The 22,704-nt window shown below is 42.3% G+C and overlaps 1 protein-coding gene across 1 annotated transcript in view; it reads left to right on the forward strand.

The window, feature by feature from the left end:
* The window catches only part of FAM166C (family with sequence similarity 166 member C), a 59,930-nt gene that overhangs the window by 18,413 nt on the left and 18,813 nt on the right, over positions 1-22,704 (forward strand). Inside the window, exon 3 of the mRNA XM_030195543.1 lies at positions 6,009-6,121. Within this exon, the coding sequence (XP_030051403.1) occupies positions 6,009-6,121 (113 nt within the window). The remainder of the gene's footprint in view (positions 1-6,008; positions 6,122-22,704) is intronic.

Consider the following 22,704-nt stretch of genomic DNA (forward strand, 5'->3'; position numbering starts at 1 on the left):
AAGTGGTCAGCTAGTGCCATTTTGGAAAATGGTACTAGCAAGGCAGGAGCAAATAAGGATTGTTCCCACTCCACCCCACCACCTACCCCACTAGATCCTAGGAAATTTCAGTTAAGCCTGTGAACAGGTAGATATTGAAGGGATTAAAAGGGGGTTCATTTTTTAAACAGGTGGTGGGGATTCTGAGTTGGGGAGGGGATTGGGGCTATTGGGGTCTTCTTTTTTTGTTTTTATAGCTGGGGGGGGGGGCAACGACGACGATGACAACGACAACTTTTGAGCACCATTCTGAGCATCATGAGCAGTAATGCCACAGACAAAACTAAATTGGTCCCGAATACCCTGAAGCAGCAGTTTTTGCGAAACTCTGGCCACCATTGGTGGGATCTTTCAGTAGTATGCTCAGAAGTTTGTAATGATTTTCAGATATCTAATCACTTTTGAATTTATAAGCATACATAAAAAAAAAAAATCAAAAATTAACTGATTTACAGATGGGAGGTTTTTATGCCTATAAGGTAATCCATAAAGGTCTGTGAGGACACTTGAAAAGTCCCACGTTGGGTTCTGAGGCTTTTCCTCCCATATTTGGATATTTCTATTGTTAAATGTTCTGAGATTTTGATTGTCCAATGAGAAATATTTTGAAGAAAGGGAAGGGAAATGGGACTTGATATACTGCCTTTCTTAGGTTTTAGCAACTACATTCAAAGCGGTTTACATATATTCAGGTACTTATTTTGTACCAGGGGCAAGGGAGAGTTAAGTGACTTGCCCAGAGTCACAAGGAGCTGCAGTGGGAATTGAACTGAGTTCCCCAGGATCAAAGTCCATTGCACTAACCACTAGGCCACTCCTCCACTCCACTTCAAATGAAGAAGTTTATTTGAATGAAAATCAATTACATTTAGCATTGACATACACCGTATGGTGGCAGGTTAAATTCCCTGGATGGCACCCCGAACACCACCCACATACCCTCACCCTCCGTTTGGCTGACTTCTGAAGGGACGCTGGTAAGTGCTGAGTATCTGCAATGAACGTGAGCACAGAGTTCAAATTGTACAATTTATCCTCCCCTCTCTCCCACCCCATCGTTTTCAGTTTCCTTTTCCCAGCCATGCACTGACTTTGGTGACCACAGCTGATGTAAGCATCACAAGCCATTGCATATGTATTTCAGAATAATGGAGCTGTACAGCTGTGCTAGAAACACAACAAATTAGCTGTATTTGGCTGTTAAAAAATAAACACTGTTTTTACTTACAGTGAGGTGTTGCATCCTGTTTCAATTCAGTTGCTGTTACGTTCCTCACCTGGTTCCAGGCCTGTGTGGCCGATTCGCCAGCGAGGCGCGGTCCGGCAGAGATAGCCGGCTATTTTGGATGTGGTTTCTCCAGGATGGGTCTGTTTCTGTTTCCTATTTCTGGCAGCCGTCATCTTGGTTGGATCAAGGACAGTAGCCATCTTGGCTAGCTCAGGAGGGGACAGCCATCTTGTTTATGAGAACAGGAAGGAAGCCCATATTTGGGCATTGTGCTACTCTGCTGATGGGGGCAGCCATCTTGGATCAGCTGCACATGCTTGAGCCTAATTCCTTCCCTACTTAAGGCACTGCCTCCAGCCCTTCGTTGTTTCGGCTTCTGCTGCATAGAGGTCGTGGTCCACATTCGTGTTCCTTGTCGGTTATCCTGTGTCCAGTATTTTCGGTGTTCCAGACCTTGGCTTGTTTCCTGACCATGCGTTGTGTTGCTGCCTGCCTCTGACCCTGGACTGTGTTTTGACTATTCTCAGCTCTACTGTTTTCCTGGCTCTTGGACTGTGTCTGTTGGCTACCTGTCTGGTCGGTGGTCCTGCAACCCCGCCGGTTCTGGAAGTCCTGCCGGCCACTTGAACCCAGGGTCTCAACTCCTGGGGAATAGTGGCTAAGTGCAGGTGAAGCTAGGGGTTGCCTGGCTGCCTGACCGAGTGCGGTGCACTCCATCTTCACCGTGCTCAGTCAGGGCACAAGGGCTCACATCCCCAGTCATAACAGTTGCCCCTACTGCTGCTGCTGCCTCATGATGGCCTCTGCGAGGCTGTGGAGGGTGGCCTGGAGTGCAGCAAACCTCTAATGAATGTTATTGCACTGCCCAGTCACCTGCTGTAGGATATGGCCCAACAGACCCGCCAGTGGGTAGTTACCTGCAGGCATGGCTTCAGGGGCAGCAGCTGGTAAGGTCAGCAGGGGTGCAGCCTAAGGTGGCACTTCTGCTGCCTCTTCATCCCCCATCATGCATGTCTAAATACAGGTCCTCCACAGCCGCCTCCTGTGGCTCCTGCAGCTTCAGCCTCTGGGGTGTAGGGCACCTCCCACTGGCCTGGATCTTCTAGCACCAGCTCCTGCTGGCTGTTCTTTGTGGGTGGCTGAGGGGTGGCTGGCTAGTCAGCTATAGGCTGGGCGCTGGCTGGCTGGTGGGGGGGGGGGGGGTTCTGGGCAGCCAGGGGTAGAAAACCCTTCTCCTCTTTCTCCCTCTTCCCCTGCTCCTACGGCTGCTGCTGGAGGGTGACCTGTGTGTGAACATAGTGCAGATATGAATCACACACATTCTATAGTTCAGGTGGGCAGCGCTAGGCAAGTACAGGGGTAGTTGGGGGGGGGGACTGTATGTGGGTGGCTCATAGGTCATTGGTTTGACCTATGAGATGACATGCCAGTAATGCAGAGAGCATGTTTGTCCCATGACACATCCATACAGGATGAGGCTCAGAGCTACTGGAGGGGATATCTGCTGTGGGGGTGCCTGGGATTGGAGACGCTTGCTCATGCGCCTGATGAGCCCTGGGTCCTACCTCTGGATCTTGCAGAAATGGCACTGGAGTATCTCCAAGTCCTGGTGGATGCCAAATCACCTGGAAAACACATGTTGGTGGAGACAGGGTTCAGGTGGTGGCCCTCGGTAGCTGCACATGTCTTGTAATGCCCCCTCAGACAACTTGTGAAATTTGAGGGGAGCCAGACTGGGGCAGGTGTGCAGTCCCTGCTCAGTCAGAAACTACCAGATGATAGGCTGAGATTAATAAGCGAGAGAGTGGGTAGCAGACAAAGGTGGGGTATTTTAAACCATGAGGATGGGATTGGGTCATTTAGGCCAGTGTTTCCCAAGTCCAGTCCTGGAGTACCCCTTGCCAGTCAGGTTTTCAGGATATCCACAATGAATATGCGTAAACTTGATTGGCCTATACAGCTACCATTATATGCAAATCTCTTTCATGCATATTCATAGTGTATATCCTGAAAACCTGACTGGCAAGGAGTACTCCTGGACCGTACTTGGGAAACACTGGTTTAGGCAATAGGTAGACTTCATTGAGACCAAAAGCATTTTTAGTGAATGAACCGATTGCAGTTAGAAAGAGGACCAGTTACTAGTTCCAGTTTGAGAGTGGGCAGGAGCATCGGCCACAAAAGTGGGCAACAGGGTAGAGGATGCTAGGCCAGGTGGGGATAAGAATAGTTTATGCAAAGTATCAATTTTGTTAACAAAAAATAAAGAGAGGAATTCTGCAGAAAGAGATGCGTTAAGTAAGAGAACATTTTTTGATGGCGTGGATAACTGCCGGTAAATTGAATAGAGATCTTTAGAGGAATTAGGGGATTTCAAGAGCTTATCTGAGATGTAAGTCCTTTTTGCCTTTTTTGAGAAGACGATTATATTAATAGATGGAGAGCCTTGCATTTCTGAAGGTCCAAAGGCGATCCAGACTTTTTCCAGAACCTTTCTGCTTGACGGTATTGACAGCTAAGTAAGCGTAAGTCTGAGGAGAACCAGGGTTGGCCGCAAGAAGATTTAGGTTGTAGAAAAGTTATAGGGGCAATCGTATCAAGACCACACTCAAGAATTGAGTGCAAAGTTTCAACTTGTGCATTCAAGGAGCCAGAGGTAAAGGTGGGAGGGGTCGAGAACAAAGATGGGGAGAGAGAATCAATCTCAAGATGAGAGAGCGCTTATCACCAAAGATTGGGCAAAGGTACTGATGTCTGAGGGACACTGGGACTAGAAAGTTTGAAGAGAAGAAAAATGTGATCAGACCAAGAAAGAGGAAGTGACTGGAGAGAACCAGAAAAGAGAGAGGAATCTTGGAGAGTGAACAGAAAATCTAAAGCATGACCCGACTGTGAGTCAGGAAAGGTACCCATTGATGGGGTGGTGATATATCCAGAACTGTCCCAAAATGTGCAGCCTGGAACAGGGTGATGTGGCATCTCTGCATAAGTGGGGGAGTGTCAGAGATGTGCAGCCCCTTATCATAGATGGATGAGGGGCCTCTGGGCATGGGGCACATGTTCTGGCATTTTCAGCAGGTGAGGGGGCCTTCCCACCAACTCAGCACGTGATCCTGGCAAGGTGTGGTTCTTGCACATGGCTGATGCTGGGTTTCTAGCAGCACTGCAGAAAACTCACCGTTAGAAAGTTCTGCGACTGAGGCCCTCATTATGAGCAGGTACTTTCTCTGTCCCTAGAGGGCTTGCAGTCTTATGAACTGCAAGCTAGAATAATTGCTGATGTCACAAGAAGCACTCAAAAGAAGTGGAAGTAATTTCTTATTCTTAGGCCTGGCATTCTTCAACTAGGTGCTTTGTTTTTAAATTTTCTTTGCAAACGTGTGGTTAAGTTACATTCAGGGGCATAGTTATCAATGTGGGCTACCGTTTAAGATATGTTGTTTTACCACTAACTTTTCCTATTTTAGCACATGTCCCATTTTATGAAGTGGGACCTAGTTACTAATAACTAGAGTTAACCATAAAATTGCCCATCTTAACACTAACCTATGTTGATAACTCCACTCCGCTCAAATATTGGGGGGAGGGGGTGTAGAGCCATCCCAGATCTGTGTATGTGCGTTGGGGGCAGGGGGAGTTCAGTCTTAAATTTTCTCACCTGAGTCCCCCTGTTGTTGCTATTTCTGTTCTGTGCTTTTCCCTTTCTAAATTACTATTCTGTAGAAGTGCTTCTGTTGATTATGTACTTTAAAATTGAATTAAAAAGAAAAGAAACCATACTTGTATTTAAAACATAAAGATATGTACAATATAAAATTACATTAAACTAAACTTTAAAAGGGTTCATTTTTAATTATATGGTAGGAAAAGTCTCCTTTTAAAGTTTTGTACGATATGATTTATATTATATCTTTATGTTTTATATAGGAGTGTGGCTTCTAATCTTTGATTTTGAACTCTTCTTTATATGCTGTGATTTGGTGCAAGGTATGTGCTGCATCTGTTTTATAAAGAAGAAAGAGTCCGATTAAGGGAGGAAGTTTTCAAGGTGCAGTAAAAAAAAATGATCTTTTACTGCATCTTGATTTATCATGGGAGTCACCAATCTGTAGAGTCTCTGTACCGAAGGTTGCTGACTCCCATATTAAAGGACTAATAATGCTGCCTGTGAGCCACCTCACATGCAGCGTCAATCCATTGGCCTGGAAATATGGAGCCTGAAAGCGTGGCCTGATACTCTTGGGCTGCATCTTAAAGGGGCCACAGTCTTGTCCCTCCACTGCCCTGAGCAGTACCTGCACCCCTCACTGATCTTGTTCCCCCAATCCAAATCTCCACCCTGATCACAAGCCCCCCATCCCCCAAAGGATCCCCCCCCCCCTACCGGACCATACCTAGTGATCTAGGGGGTCTTTGGTGGCCTTTATGCAGAAACATGACTTGGTGGTCATGTTCCTGCATAAGGGCCACTCCTGCCCAAGGACCTGTAGTCCACCAGATATGGGATGGTAGGTCCTTGGGGGTGGGGGGGTCTAACTGAAAGATGGTGTTTTGATATGGATCTCAGTGGGGGGTTTTGATTGGGGTGAGTTCAGATCAGGGGGGGCTTATGACCAGGGTGAGGGTTTTGATCAAGAGGTTGGTCTGGATGGGGGCTTAGGCAGCATATCAAGTTTGGAATAAACATAAACATATTTCTTTTGAGCTGGTATTTTCAATATCTATCTTATTTGTGCCATAGCTGTCTCAGAAACATCGTGGTCAATATCTTGACAGGACTGGCACCATCCATATGGTTCCATACTTCATATTGCCTGTGAAAGAAGAGGACAGATATATTGCTCCACAGTACCTGTGAGTATCTGAACCAATATGGCCATACCCTTCAGTTACAGGGTCTATTTCTGGTGGTTTGTAATAGGCACTGGTAGCCCTTGGTAGACCCAGAAATACCATTTGTTGTTTGATAAGACTTGACAGTGTAATGCAGGCATAATATCATAGAAACCAAACAGGAAGAATAGGATAAAGTAGGGTATCATTGAGGAAGAAGACAAGACAATTAATTTTATTTAATACAAATTGTTATAGACCATGGCATACCTAATATAGGGAGCTGAGTGGTATACAAGTTACAGCTTAAACACAAAGGGGTGGATATTCAGCCAGTAGTTATGAGTGTCTTAAGCTGCCCTACTACTAATAATAATAATTTCTCTAGTGCTACTAGATGTAGTCAGTGCTGTACTTATTATGGGGGAGATTCCATATATGGAACCTGGAAAATCCATGTGGAAATCATTTTTGCCTAATCGTATTCTATAATATTTATGAGTGGTATAGAGAATACGCTTAGTTGATAGCCCAGTGCCTAAAACTATGTGCCTTTATTTATACCAATGAAAACGTGGCATAAATCCCTGTGTGTAGATTTACGCAGACTGGGCCATATTCTATAACAATGTGTGTAAATTTGGGAACATCCACAAAATACCCATTTCCCTGCCCTTAGCCATGCCTGTTTTGAATTGCGTACTTTAGAATTTAGGTGCAGTTCATTACAGCATATGCTTAGTGAGTTATGCATATAACTTCTACTTATTGACAATTACTGCTCATTATTGCTTGTTAAGTGCTGTTAACAATGCTGAATGGCTTGTTAAGACAATTAAGTTTTGTGCATTGTTATGGAATACGCTTAGATTTAGACATGGAATGTTAGGTGTCCTATGTGGAATCTCCCCCTATATGCAGGTGCTTTTTCTGTCCCTAGAGGGCTCACAATCTGTGTGTATGTGTGTGTGTGTGTGTGGGGGGGGGGGGGGGGGGGGGGGGTTGGTGTTGTTTTTATTTTCACCTGGAATAATGGAGGGTTAGGTGACTTCCCCAGGTCACAAGGAGCTGCAGTGGGAATTGAACCCAGGTTGCCAGGATCAAGGCCTGCTGTGCTGACCATTAGGCAACTCCTCCTCCTGGCATAATTCCAAGATATTCAATGCCAGGCCATGTCTGGGCACCAGCTCTTAATATCCAGGTTAATTACAGCTGACTATCTCTTATCTGGTTAACAGTTACAGTTTTCCAATTTTACCAAATCTGGTTCTAAGTGGATAACATAATGAATACTAGTGCAATATTCAGCATTTTACCTCTTAAGCGACAGTACATAAAGATAGGACTGTGTTTTATGCAGTCCGAATTTGCTGCTTAACTTAGGCGGTTAAGTGCTAAATATCGGCAATTAACTGCATAAGTGCTGACTGTGCCCCTGGACTGCCCCCAAAATAGCTAGCTTTCAGTTTAGGGGTGTGTTGTAAAATAAGAGTCACTAACTGGTTATGTGTCACTAAATATCAAGCCAATTAAATCACTTGAATATCTACCCCCAAAATTACATCAAATTAAAATTACAAAATTAAAATCTAAACCCAAAAACTACAATTATTATAAGTGGGCAATACCAAATATACAAGCTCTTCTATGATAGTGAACTAAAATCTAGGCTTAGCACATTCTAATTTGGGATTTTCCTGCGCACTAAGCCCAGATTTAAAGTGGTACTTTTAAGGGCATATTTCTGTTTTATTCTTTGCAGGTCGGTTGCACAAAACCTGCAAGAAATTATATAATAACATAAGTGTTGCCATACTGGGACAGACTGAAGGTCCATCGAGTCCAGTATCCTCTTTCCAACAGTGGCCAATCCAGGTTACAAGTACCTGGCAAGATCCCAGAACAGTAAAACAGATTTTATGCTGCTTATCTTAGAAATATTTAAGAGACACAAAGTGCTTTTGCATTGTCTACATTATGCAATTAGAGCATGCTAATCAGAACGCACTAGCCGATTAACACAGACATGCCAAAAATAATTTTTAAAAATGACTAACACATGGGTTAAACTGTGTAAACAGAGGGGTCCTTTTACTAAGCAAGAAGTGACTTGCAGAAGCGCAAGTGTGACTTGTGGGCATTCGCCAGGCCAGTTTTTGCTGCGTCCTGGAAAAAGGGCCTTTTTTAAAGGGGCCAGAAAACGGACATGCGGCAAAATAAAAACCAATGCAAATTCATTTTCGGCTGGAGACCTTATCACCACCCATGGACTTAGCGGTAAAGTCTCATGCACTACCCGGATGATAGGCATGCAGCGAGCATCCACTGCCATTTACTACCAGATAAGCACCACACGGTAGAAAATAGAAAATAATTTCTACCCCGTATTTTCAGCACACACCAAATTGAGAATTATCGTCCGGTGCACGCGGTAGCCGGGTAGTAATGCTGATTTGCTGCACACTGGACGCATGTAGGCTCTTACTTGCCTTTGTAAAAGAGCCCCAGACAAACTACCACGTTAAAAGTGGAGGAGTAGCCTAATGGTTAGCGCAGTGGGTTTTGATCCTGGTGACCTGGGTTCAATTCCCACTGTAGCTCGTTGTGTCCTTGGGCAAGTCACTTAAAATCTAGATTTTGAGCCCTCTAGGGACAGAGAAAGTATGTGCATATAATGTATACAGCACTGCATATGTCTATTAGCATTATAGAAATGATTATTAGTAGTAGTAGATTAATACCCTCTAATAAAAGAACCCCATGGGGCAGTGGTTCTGAAACCTTTTAAGACTGCGACACACTTGGAAATGCACATTTCTATCGCGGCACACCTGTGTTATTAATGCTTCAATCTGAAGTAATTAACTGTAAACAATTAAAGCATTTTACAATTTACATTACATATATTGACTATAGTCAAATTCTGTTACAATATAATTATATTTTTATTGTAAGATGAGACAATAATGAAAATATTTTAGAGAAGTTCTAAATGCTATTTTCAATGGGCATTGTTTTCAATATGAAATGTAACCCTACTTGGAGGCACAGATCTTCTTTATTCATGAAGGAATATTGGATAAACACATTCTTAAATTGTGTTCCACTGACTGAAGTTCAGATCTGAATTTGGTTTTAATTTGAGTGAGGCTAGAAAAACCTGCCTCGCGTAAGTAAGGATAGAAAATGGCAACAGAAATGAAACAGCATCTCAGGTAGGAAATGTGTGGACACGTGACAAGATGGCAGCACGTTAGTTTGTGGCTTCTGAGCTCCTGAACTTTGTTTCCCAAAAACCTTTTACCTCTCGAAGAATGCCACATACAAAGCGAAAAGGTTCGGTCAGGGGTGACACCTCGACGCCCAGACCTCCTGCTGGGCAGCAATCAATGGAGAGATACGCCACAACGGCACCTATCTTGGTTTCCAGGAGTAGTCCTGCTGCCTCTTCAGAAGGAGAACATCGGGGCTTGGAACTTGATGTTACTCTATCCCCCCTGGATCTCGAGCCGCCGCCCCAACCCGAAGGGCGCTATCTTCAACGGGGGCCCTTGGGACCGGAAGTGGTTACACAAGAGCCCCTAGATCGAGGTGCGGAGGTGGCAAAACCCGACGGAGGGAAGAAAGGGGAATTCCCCCTTCCTGAGCCTAGAGCTCCAGCTATCAGACCGGGGGCGGTGACGTTGGAGAGCATTTGGGTAGCTCTCCAGCGTTTGGATACATCAGTGGCCAATTCAACAAAGGAGATTTTGTCTCTCGTGAGTAAAGTGGATTTACTTTCTAACACTAAGGAGAACACAAAACAAGAATTTTTTTTCGCAGTTGACTGATTTGAAACAAGAAGTTAAGACTATACAGGAGTTTAATTTAACAATAGTTAAAGATAAGACCTTTATCCACCGGAAAATAGAACAGATTGAAAATTTTCACCGCAGATTAACATTGCGCTTTTTGAATTTTCCAAAATCTTTGGGGGTCTGTCCATTGGATGCCTTTAAGAAATACCTGCAAGATATTCTACATTATTCCCCAGAAATGTTTCCAACTATAAGTAAAATTTACTATATACAACAAAAAAAAAAAAGCTACTGATTTACAACCAGATTCAGAGACTTCTGAACAAAATAAGATTATAATGAATTTGTCTGATTTTCTTGAAACTTCAATGACTGAAGACTCTGAAAGATCTACCTTATTAGTAACTTTTGTATTTGAGCAGGATTTAGAAGTGATTAAACGACTGTATGTCAGAAATGCAAAAACACTTTTCCTAGGTAAAAAGGTATGGATGTTTCCAGACGTAACTAAATCTACTCAAGAGAGAAGGAAAGCCTTTCTATCTCTTAGAGCTGAAACTTTAGCTCTAGGAGCATTATTCTATTTTAATTACCCCTGTAAATGTGTGGTTAAGTTCCTAGGGATAAAATATGTGTTTTTTTCAACCTGAACATCTTAGCGAATTTATTAAAATTAAGAAATTGTCTGCTGGTAAGAACCAAAGTCGAGAGAATATGTGAATGGTTAGGTGCGTGTTAAGCTATATAATGCTATAATAGTTTTGCTTTAAGATTTCTCCTGTTATGTTTCCTTCATGTGTCCTAAACTTCTTTTTTTGTGGTCTAAAGAGGATAGGAATAATTTTCCTTATTATCTGTATAAGTTAAAACTTCAATGTAAAGATCCGCATTGCCTGTTGAAGTTTGTATATGGCTTGTAAATTAAAATTGCAAATTTAATAAAAAAAAGAAAAAAGAAATAAAACAGCATGTTTAGCAATGCCTAGATATTCTTTGCTAATGGTAAGCCAAAATTTGTCCAAGTCTAGTTCGTTGAATTTGAACAACAATGTGTGATCCATACTTAGCTCAGTCAACTAGTTCAGTGGAACCTGCTACAGCAGACTGGCTGAACGGGTTCCTTACCCAATCATACTATACAACATCAGTGTCAGGAAAGTAAGCAGCAAATCTTCCATGAAGACTCTCCAGATGTTGTCCAGTGTTCATGATGAAATTCCTGCCTGCCTGATCAGTTGCTGCAAGCAGGAGCATTTCTAACATTCCCTGTAGCAATCTTTTCTCACCACAGTGCTAACGTCAACTGGAAGCCATGAAGCTCGTCTGTAATAGACAGCAAAGGTTCATTTCTACCCTGCATCTTTGTATTTAAATCATTAAGATATCGAAAAATGTCTGTTAGATATGCAAGTTTTGCTCACCACATATCATTACTGATAAAATGTTCAAAAGCCAAAAATAACCTCACCTGTTGTCAACCAATGTATTCTGTATGCAGCAACAAATTTTTATGAGCAGCTCCTATTTCTTCACACAGTGCTTCAAATAGTCTTGAATTCAGTGGACGGGACTTAATAACGCTGACAATATTTACAGCTGAATCAAGCACTGATTTGAGTTCTAACTTCTAGTAGTAGTTTTAGCAATTAGGGCCTCCTGTTGCAGAAAACAATGATTAATTTTTACACCAAGATTTTGCTGTTTCATTTTGGCCAGGAATCCCTTCACTTTACCAGTCATGGCAGCTGCTCCATCTGTGCAAATACTAATGCAGGTTTTCCACTGCAGACCTTCTTCCTCAAAACATTTTGCAGTCAATTTGAAAACCATCTTTTCCGCTGTTATATGACCAGGGATTTCTCTGCAAAACAGAAAATCCTCAGCAATGCAATTGTTGTTGACATATCTGACATATACCAAAAGCTGAGCCTTTCCTCTTATATCTGTAGACTCATCAAGTCGTAAAGCAAAGTCTGCACTTGCTAACAATTTTACCCAAAATTGGGCTAAGATACTACCTGACATATCTTCAATTTGACGACTGATCGTACTGTCAGACAAAGGCACTTTCACAATTTTTTTTAGCTACAGCTTCACCTAGAATAACTGACTGTTTCTTGACAGCACAGCATTATCAGACTTTCAGCTATCATGTGGGGTGCTTGGCCTTTGTAACAAGCTCAGCAGTGAGGTCGCTGGCTTCCAGTGCTTTCTCAGAAACATTTTACACCAGCCATAAACCACTTTCTTTATGTTCTGGTCTTGCAAACTTACAAAAAACTGTACATCTGTGTGTGACAACAATGAATTTTTAGTGTTGAGATGTCTTTTTAACTTGGTACCATGGACTCATTTGAAAGTGACTCACCACATACGAGGCATAACGGCACTGTGCATGAAGAATCGCCTGTCCACGAGAATCCGAAATGCAGATAGTTGTCGCTATACTGTCTGTTGATGATCTTAGCCTTCTTTGCATCGGATTCCTTCCTTGTGAAAAAGCGAATGGTATTAAAATTAATAAAATATACCTTATCCTCATCTGGATTTCGGCACGGTCATACAATCCTGCTACACGAACGCCAGGTTCCCTCAATCGCACAGCACCATGGAGCCAGGCATGCTCAGCTGCAGGCCAAGGTTAAGCACCAACAAATTATAAACCTCTGGCTCAGGAGGTCTGGGATCAGTCATCAAACACACGCCACGACACTAGTGCAACTGCACTGTTAAGCTTAGATATTCCATCTTCAGTAGCTTGACTTGAATTTTTATTAATATACTATTTCTGGCACCGGTATCTGTCCCAAATCTTCCTTGTTGAAGACTGAAGCAAAGAATTCATTTAATCTCTCCGCTATGACTTTTGGGCTCATTTTCGAAAGAGAAGGGTGTCCATCTTTTGACATAAATCAGAAGAAGGACGTCCTTCTCCCAGGAACGTCCAAATCGGTATAATCGAAACCCGATTTAGGACGTCCCCAACTGCACTCCGTCGCAAGGATGGCCAAAGTTCAAGGGGGCATGTCAGAGGCATAGCGAAGGCGTGGCTTGGGCGTGCCTAACACTTGGACATCCTTGACCCATAATCGAAAAAACAAGGACATCCCTGATGAACACTTGGACGTTTTTACCCAGACCCGTTTTTATTATGACTAAGGCACAAAAAGGTACCCGAAATGACCAGATGACCACCGGAGAGAATTGGGGATGACCTCCCGTTACTCCCCCAGTGGTCACTAACCCCTTCCCACCCTCAAAAATACATGTTTAAAAATATGTTGTGCCAGCCTCTATGCCAGCCTCAGATATCATAATCAGGTCCGTGACAGCAGTATGCAGATCTCTGGAGCAGTTTTTGTGGGTGCAGTGCACTTCATACAGGTGGACCCAGCCCTATTCCACCCCCCTACCTGTTATGTTTGTGGAGGAAACAGCAAGCCCTCGAAAACCCACCAGAAACCCACTGTACCCACATCTAAGTGTCCCCTTTCACCTGTAAGGGCTATGGTAGTGGTGTACAGTTGGGGGTAGTTGGTTTTCGGGGGCTCAGCACACAAGGTAAGGGAGCTATGTTCCCGGGAGCAATTTATGAAGTCCACTGCAGTGCCCCCTATGGTGCCCGGTTGGTGTCATGGCATGTCAGGGGGACCAGTGCACTACAAATGCTGGCTCCTCCCATGACCAAATGGCTTGCATTTGGCCGTTTTTGACATGGACGTCTTTGGTTTTGAAAATAGCCGAAAATCAGAACCGTCCATGTCTAGGGACGTCCAAATCTAGGGATGGTGAAATTTAAGGATTTGGATGTTCCTAATGGTATTTTAGAAACGAAAGATGGACGTCCATCTTGTTTCGAAAACACGGGCCCCTAGATTATGCCGTTTTGCAAGGACGTCCAAATCACAACTTGGATGTCCCTTTCGAAAATGCCCCTCCACGTCTTCCCTGAGTACCCCTTTTACCCCTCGGTCATCTAGTGGTCCAATTGATTCTTTTGCCATCTTCTTGCTTCTAATATACCTAAAAAAAGTTTTTACTGTGTGTTTTTTGCCTACAACAAAATCTTTTTTTCAAAGTCTCTCTTTACCTTCCTTATCAGTGCTTTGCATTTGACTTGCCATTCCTTTTGCTGTTTCTTATTATTTTCAGTTGGATCCTTCTTCCATTTTCTAAAGGATTTTCTTTTAGCTGTTTGCCTACCAGAGAAAGGGATTCCCCACTTCCACAGCATGAAGAACAAAGACCCAACATCTGGACCATCCCATCCTCAGAGGGAGAAAGGAAGATGCTGTAGCCCTGCCCACTGACGCCACGCTACTACCTACCAGAGAAAGGGATTCCCCACTTCCACAGCGAGGAAGACAAAAACTTGACATCTTGACCAGCCCCCCCCCCCCTACAACCACAATAGAGAGGGAGAAAGGAAGAAGTGGTAGCCACGCCCACTGCCCACCGATGCCACGCTTCTGTTCAGTAGTACATGCCTTTGTGAAGCAACTGGGGAAGTGAAGGTACCAGAGAAATTACAGTAACTAAGCTGCAGGGCCAGGGTCTGCCTTGGCAGTCCGATTTTCAAGGACCACCATTCTACTTCTCTCCCACAACTGCTTTGGGTGGAGCAGTGTGTCACACTGCTCGCAAGTACTACACCTACGAACCACCACTGTCTCTGGATCTACCTACCCACGAAATCTCGCCACCATGAGGGGTCTCGTCTTGGTTTGCTTTGCTGTCCTGGGTGCCATTAATGGGAAAAAGACAGAATTCTCTGACCTCCACAGTATTCCAACAGTTCACAACTTGTACAGGAAACCAAAATATAGAAAATAACCAAAACCTTTTATGACTCTCCAGCCACAGGGTATTGACACTTCAACCCTACTTCCATCACATCACCCACCATTGTAAATACTATACTTCCTCTCCCACCAAGTTGCTCACACACCCCCACTGACCGCCGCAATACATGCCAAGTTATTAATCCACCCAGACAAAACCTCACACCCCAAACCCTCTCTTACCTAACACCAGTCCCACAATTTATATTAACGCTAGATCAGTGGGAAACAAGACTTTGATAATCAGAGACCTTCTAGAAGATCTGACCTAGGCCTCCTATTTATAACAGAAACCTGGTTCACTGATCCCGAGAGCCCACTCATTCCTTACTTAATGCCCATGAGCTACAACAACTTCCACTTCCACAGGCTGGGCAGAAAAGGAGGGGGTCTTGACTTCATCTACAAGAGCTTTTTCTCCATATCACTAGTTACAGCACATATGTCCCCCAATATGGACTACATGTTGTACAAACTAACTGATGACTCACACTGCTCCAACCAGATTGGCATTCTGCTCTTGTACAGGCCACCAGGCTTGTGGTTCAGGATAGAATTCTGCTAACCAAAGTGATCTCCTCCTTAGTGTCACTGTTCTCCAGTTTGATCATCATAGCTGATTTAAATCTTCACCTGGAGGATGATGCAGATAACAACTCTTGTATTTTCAAATCTGTCTTAGCGATGTGCAAACTCAAGCTCCTTTCCAAAGGCCCAACTACTATACAAGGCCATGCATTGGATCATCTCGCTTCTCACCCCTCAAACATCATCAACTCAGTCCAATGGCATGCTATTCCATGGTCCAACCACTACCAACTAGATTTCACTATAGACATGTGCCTGTCACCGCAATCTAAACATAAACCTTGCAAACTGGTCTGCTCTTTGAGACTCTCTCGTCTCCTGGAGACCTAATTAAGAATCTGTTAAATCCTTTTGAGACAAAAAGGTAACCATGATTCTGGACAAAATTGCACCCATCACCACCAAATTGGTCAGACCATCTAGGAACTCACCTTGGTTTTTGGATGAATTAGCTAAACAAAAACTAGAATGCCAGCGGCTTGAGAAACAATGGAGAAAGGGCCGCTTAGCCATGGATAAAGATGGCCTTCCAACAATATGAGATGAAGATAGCCAAAGCAAAACAACTTTACTACAGTGCCTTGATAAGTCATGGATTCCCAAGCAACAAATACTTCTCTCTAGTATAAAAGTTAACATCCATAAAGACTTTTACCAACCAACAAACCACTCCACCTGCTCAAGAGCTGGCAGACTTCTTTGCCAATAAGGTCATCCAAATCTGGTTCGAAGTATCTTTATCCAAGCCTCAAGAAGGAGATCCACTTTCCTCAGCAATGTGCTCTCATTCTAATACCTACCTTCCCCTAGAAGTCAAGGCCAATCAACATTGGAACACTTTTCAACCATTTTCTGTGGAAGAAGTTAATACACTACTGGCGAATTGTTGCTGCTCTCACTCCATCCTCGACTGCCACCCTGCATCCATATTCTCATAAATCCCTACTGAAGTTGCATTATAGCTCACTGACAGATGTAATGATCTCCTAGAAGTAGGCTCACTTCCCCCAGACATGGGCAAAATTGCCCATACTCCATTGCTAAAAGCTCCAGACCTCGATCTGACCATAGCTGCCAGCTTTCGCCCAGTAGCCAGCATCCCCCCCCCCCCCCCCGGCACGAAGATTTTGGAAACATATGTCAGCAGACAACTCTCTACATACCTGGAAATCTTTGCAATACTACACCGCTCTCAATTTGGTTTCAGACCAGCACATAGCACAGAATCCCTTTTACTTACCCTCACCACATTCGTCAAATATCATTTGTGTAAGGGTGATCAGGTGATTCTCCTACAGTTTGACATATCCGCGGCCTTCAACTCAGTCGATCATGCACTTTTGCTCGAACGACTGGACCAAATTAGAATATCAGGAGTTGTTCTCAACTGCTTCAGGGAATTCCTAACAAACAGAAGTTATACTGTCAGACAAAACCAGCTTCTTTCCCAATACTGGGTGACTGAGTGTGGGGTTCCACAGGAATCTCCACTCTCCCCTATCATATTTAACTTCTTCATGTCATCCTTAGGGCCGCTACACCTAGGTCTAGGAGAACATCTTCTCTTCTACGCTGATGACATACTTCTCCTTCTATCTTATAGCCAACCTAACTGCGATGTAACCCAACATATCACAGCGGGGATAGATTCCATCCAGAACTGGGCCCTATTGAACAAACAAATTAAACCCACATAAGACCAAGCTCATATGGTTCAGAAACACAGGAGTACCAGTACCAGCCTCCCTCCCTATAAAGTCTAGTAAGTCTCTTATTGTGGAATCAGAAGCCAAAGTCCACGGTGTTATGCTTGACTCCCCTTTAACATTCTCCCCCTTTGGAGAGGACCACACTGTTTAAAATGAGACAACTCTGCCTGATACACTTTTTTTTTTATTTTTTACCAGAAATCATTCATACTATTGGTCCAAATGCTTATTCTCCCCCACCTAGACTACTGCAATATCTTGTTTCTCGATATTAAAGTTAGTCTTCTCAGGAAACTACAAATTATTCAGAACACCACAGCAAGATTGATCTACAGACTAAATAAATCCAATAGCGTATCAGCATGCCTGACCAAACTTCATTGGCTTCCCATGAAAGACCGCATCACTTCAAAGCCGCCTGCATGGTCTTCCAGATCCTCTATGGCATCACCTCAGCTCTCCTAACAAAGATATTATCCCTAAGCCTAGCACACTCCCTAAGTCTGAGGGGCCAACTGTTCATATCCACACTGCCCTACAAGGGAGTGAAGTTCCGGAAAGTCTTTGATTCACTCTTCCTAGTAGTCACCATTCTTCTCATTTTATCATAGTCTCCATTTTGAAAGTTCTACTGGATTTCCTCTGTGTACTTACTCCAGAACCAATATCAAATCTGATCATATTATGATCACTGTTATCAAACGGCCTCAGCACCATTACCTCCTGCACTAAATCATGTAATCCACTAAGGACTAGGTCTAGAATTTTTCCTCCTTTTGTTGGCTTTTGTCAAGCAATTTTACCTCCCTAGCATGCCCTGATGTTACATTTACCCAGTCAATATTGGGGTAATTGAAATCACAATTCATCAATAATTCTCTACTTTTCTATTCTGTATCTCTAGAAGGGTCATGTGATATAAATCAATCACTTATCCGTGGAGAAAAAAAGACTTCAGACACTATGAGATTCTCATCCACTTGTAAGGTAAACCTTTCTATCCGTGGGTGGCTCTCCCCCAATCATTAGCCATAAAAAACTCCACTCGGTTGATATAAATGACCAAAAAACGTTTGAGATACAGAATAGTCTATTTCTTTGTTTTTTTTAAATTTCTGGAAAGCTTGTACTAACTGTGATATCTTTAAACACAATAGCTTCTTAATTAATAGTTACTTATCTTGAGAATTTTTATTCAGTCTTGACAGGGGTTCCCTATTTCACCACCATGGGTTGCATCAGGGGAATGTATATTCTCTCCAAATGTCAAAGATGATCTCATTTCATTACCATCACAATTTTTCAAAAATCAACTTTCCACATGAAGCTCTCAATCAAAATGGTGACGGGGTTCTTCCAAACAACGCCTTCATTTTATAGTGACGTGGTGACGTCAACAGTGATTAATTCCCCTTGACGTCAGTCTCATAGAAAAGCCTTCCATTCTAGCGCGACATTTAAACCATGGGGCGCTACCATGTGTAAACAATAGATCCATCTTTGTTCTCGCTGTCTGAGTACACGTCTGATTTTTCCTTTCCTTTCAGTGATTTGCAACTGTTGCAACACAATACAGTGGATCTCTGCAAAAGGGTGCTGTTTTTCTATAAAGTGTGTTACCAAAGGTTCACTTAGTTTCGTCACTTGAATACAATGGCAATGTTCTATCAAGCGTGTTTTTAAAGCCCTAGAAGTCTGCCCTATGTAAAATAAATCACATGGACATCTCAACAAATATATGACATTGATAGAATTGCATGTTGTATTTGTACTTAAGGGATAAATTCTGCCTGTATGGCTGTCTACAAATTGATTAGAGTTGATCATTATTGAACACACTGAACAGGTCCCACAAGGTGCGTGACGCCCTGTACTTCTCATGTTGATGATACCTCTATTCCAAGCCTCTGATGTACATAAAATGTCATTCAGATTATTATTTCTTTGATAAGAAAATAACACTGGATGTTGTTGAAAACAAGGGTGAACTTGTAATACCGGTAAACATTTTTTCACTGCCTTGTATTTAGTAACAAAAGTTAACATATCATGCTCCGTGGATCGATTCTGCTTTGGAGACAGTGGTTATAGAGGGCTCTTTTCCCTGTTTTTTTCACTGTAGAGACAGGATATCCTCTTTTAATGAATTTATCCATTAACACTGGCAACTGTTGTCTAAACTCAGATGTGGAGGAACAAATTCTGCGATATTGCAAGAATTGTGAAAATGGGTATGTTAGACTTTCAGTGAGAAGGGTGCATACTCGTGTACCCTAACAGTGTGTTCCTATCGGTAGGTTTAACGTAAACCAATGTTTTGAATGTGCCCTGTTTCAAAGATATTCAGATATCTAAAAATGGAAAACTGAGGTACTGCTCTGCATATCAAATTTAGTGGTATTATGGTGTCCATTCATATACTGTAAGAAACATTCCAGATTTTGATGAGTACCCTTCCATAACACAAAGATGCCGTCAATATATCTCCACCAGCTAATTATATCTTGAAAAAAATTAGACGAATAAATCCATTTAGTCTCAAACCAATCCATGTACAGATTTGTGATGGTTGGGGAGAACGCTGCTCCCATGGATACGCCTGTTTTTTTAATGTAATAACTGTGATTAAATGTGACGTTATTATAAGAAAGAGTCACCTTTGTGAGTGCTAATATAAATTCTCCTGGGACTAAATGAGGTCTGTCACGTTGTTCCAATACAGTAGCCAAAACGTCTAGAGCTTCACTTTGTGGTATGCAAGTATACAAGGAACGGACATCAAATGTAACCATAATAATAGATTCACACATCTGTCCTGTATGGGAAGCCAGGTACCTCAAAAAACTAGCACTATCCTGTATATTTGATCTAACCCGTGACAGGCATGGTTGCAGGTGTTTATCAATATATTTGGCAGTCCGCTCTAATAAGGACCCCCTGGCTGATACAATCAGACGGCCAGGGGGAACTTGCAAATTTTTGTGGATTTTCGGTAATGCATAGAATACTGGAACTTTAAAGAACCGAAAGTTTAGAAAGGTATACTTAGAAGTAGTGAGAAAACCTAATTTGTTGCCCTCCTGTATAATTGCAACAATTCTCATGTATATCTCATTTGAAGGATCTTTATCAACTAACTGATATACAGAGGTATCCGATAGTTGCTGATCAATCTCAGCCATGTTGTCCTTCGTGTTCTGCACCATGATAGCACCCCCTTTGTCGGCTCCTCTGATTACAATCGAAGAGTCATCTCTCAATTTAGTTATGGCCAGTCGTTCTGGTTGACTTACGCCATGGCAGTTGTTCTTCTAAATTCTCCATTTCCCAATACAATAGGGCCTTAAATGTGGACAAAGCAGAATCAAGTGGTTCCGAAGGAGTCCACGTGGAGGGTTCTTTAACTACCAACCGATCCATAATTTTATTTTCCTCTGTATTAAAAAATAATAATCTCAACTGCTTTTTACAGACAAATTTTTCAATGTCCATACATACTTGGAAAGAATCCTGGAAACTAGATGGTATGAATGATAATCCTTTAGATAACACATTAGTTTCATCAGTCGAGAGAAATCTGTTGGAAATGTTCACCACTGTTGATTCCGATGTTGAGATCTTGTTTGTGGTCTTTGATTTGTAGCCCTTCCACGTTTGCCTTGACCTCTCCAATTGTTTTTTTTTACATCAAAACTGTCCTGCTTGTGCATCCTCTCCTAAAGGGTCCCTAGTGTCTTCCCCACTGCTTGAACTATCCGTAGAAATCTGAAAACGAGTTTGCTTTTTTTTCTCTATTATCCGGTTGATCCTTCCTCATCCAGGGGTATATATACCCATCACGCTGGAATTTCTTTATCTTTTGTGTTCTCGATTCTTTTCTGAATGTTTTCCATTTTATAAGTTAAATCCTTAAATTCATCTGCATAATGAAGTGATTCTTCTTGATTCTTCAATAATTGTTCACACTGCACTCGTTTTGAGGTAATCTGTTCCTGAATTTGTTTCACCAGCAGCACCATCAAGGGCAGGGAACAATGATTTAATATCATGTTCCATTGCTGAATGAATTCCTCTTCTTCTTGAAACATTTTGGGGGCACGAGACATCCTTAGTCCTCTAGGAGTGATCTCTTGTTTACAATATTCAACTAGGGATGCACTGGTGACTCTAAACGAGACAACAATTTCTGAGCATTCAAAATCTCAATCCAGGGATCAGTACTCAGTGTAGCCTCACCCGTGGCCAATAAAGCTGGTGCTCTCAAAATCTCTTCTCGCTGTTCTGGTAAGAAACCCAGTCCTGTTTTCCAAGTCTATGTCATATTGATTCTGTATGTCGGTAATCACACCACACTCGAATCCGTGGAGACAATAATCACAATTCACCAATAATTCTCCACTTTTCTATTCTGTATCTCTAGAAGGGTCATGTGATATATATCAATCACTTATCTGTGGAGAAAAAAAGACTTCAGACACTACGAGATTCTCATCCACTTGTAAGGTAAACCTTCATATCCATGGGTGGCTTTCCCCCAATCATTAGTTATAAAAAAACTCCACTCGGTTACTATAAATAACCAAAAAACTTTTTGAGATACAGAATAGTCTGTTTCATTTGGAAAGCTTGTACTAACTGTGATACCTTTAAACATATTATCTTCTTAATAGTTACTTATCTTGAGAAATTTTCTTCAATCCTGACAGGGGTTCCCTATTTCACCACCAATGGGTTGCATCAGGGGAATGTATATTCTCTCCAAATGTCAAAGATGATCACCTCATTTCATTACCATCACAATTTTTCAAAAATCAACTTTCCACATGAAGCTCTCAATCAAAATTGAAATCACCCATTATTATTGTGTTCCCTAGCTTGTTAACCTCCCTAATTTCTGATAACATTTCTACATCTATCTGTTCATCCTTACTTGGTAGACGGTATTACCTTCCTATCACTATCCTTTTCCCCTTTGCGCATGGAATTTCTATCCATAGGATTCCAAGATGTGTTTTGTGTCCTGCAGAATTTTCAGTCTATTTGATTCAAGGCCCTCCTTAACATACAATGCTACCTCTCCACCAATTTGATCCACCCTATCACTACAATATAATTTGTACTCTGGTATAACAGTGTCCCACTGGTTATCCTCCTTCCACCAGGTCTCAAAGATGCCTACTATATCTAATTTTTCATTTAGTGCAATATATTCTAACTCTCCCATCTTAGGCTTCTGGCATTCACATAGAGACATTTCAAACTTAGGGCCCTGTTTACTAAGCTGTGCTGTAGTTGCGCTAACTTTTTAGTGCATGCTAATGATAGAGACACCCATTATTTTCCTTTAGATGTCCCTATTGTTAGCATGTACTAATTTTTAGCGCACGCTAAAAACTTTGCGCGTCTACAGCGTAGCTTAGTAAACAGGGCCCTCTGTTTGTTGTTCCTATTTACATCTCACTCAGAAGTTGACAGTGATAATTTGCAATCTTTTGTCTGCTTTTTATTTAAAGACACCTGGCCTACTATGATCTCTATTGCTACCTCACCATCTGGATACCCTATCTTCCCTGTTTTGGTGATATATTTGAAAGATACCTTGTTTCGAACCATTTGCTTTTGAAAAATTGTCAGCCTTCCTCCAGTTTCTAGTTTAAAACTGCTCTATT

This window comes from Microcaecilia unicolor, chromosome 3 (assembly GCF_901765095.1).
Source record: "Microcaecilia unicolor chromosome 3, aMicUni1.1, whole genome shotgun sequence".
NCBI lineage: Eukaryota > Metazoa > Chordata > Amphibia > Gymnophiona > Siphonopidae > Microcaecilia > Microcaecilia unicolor.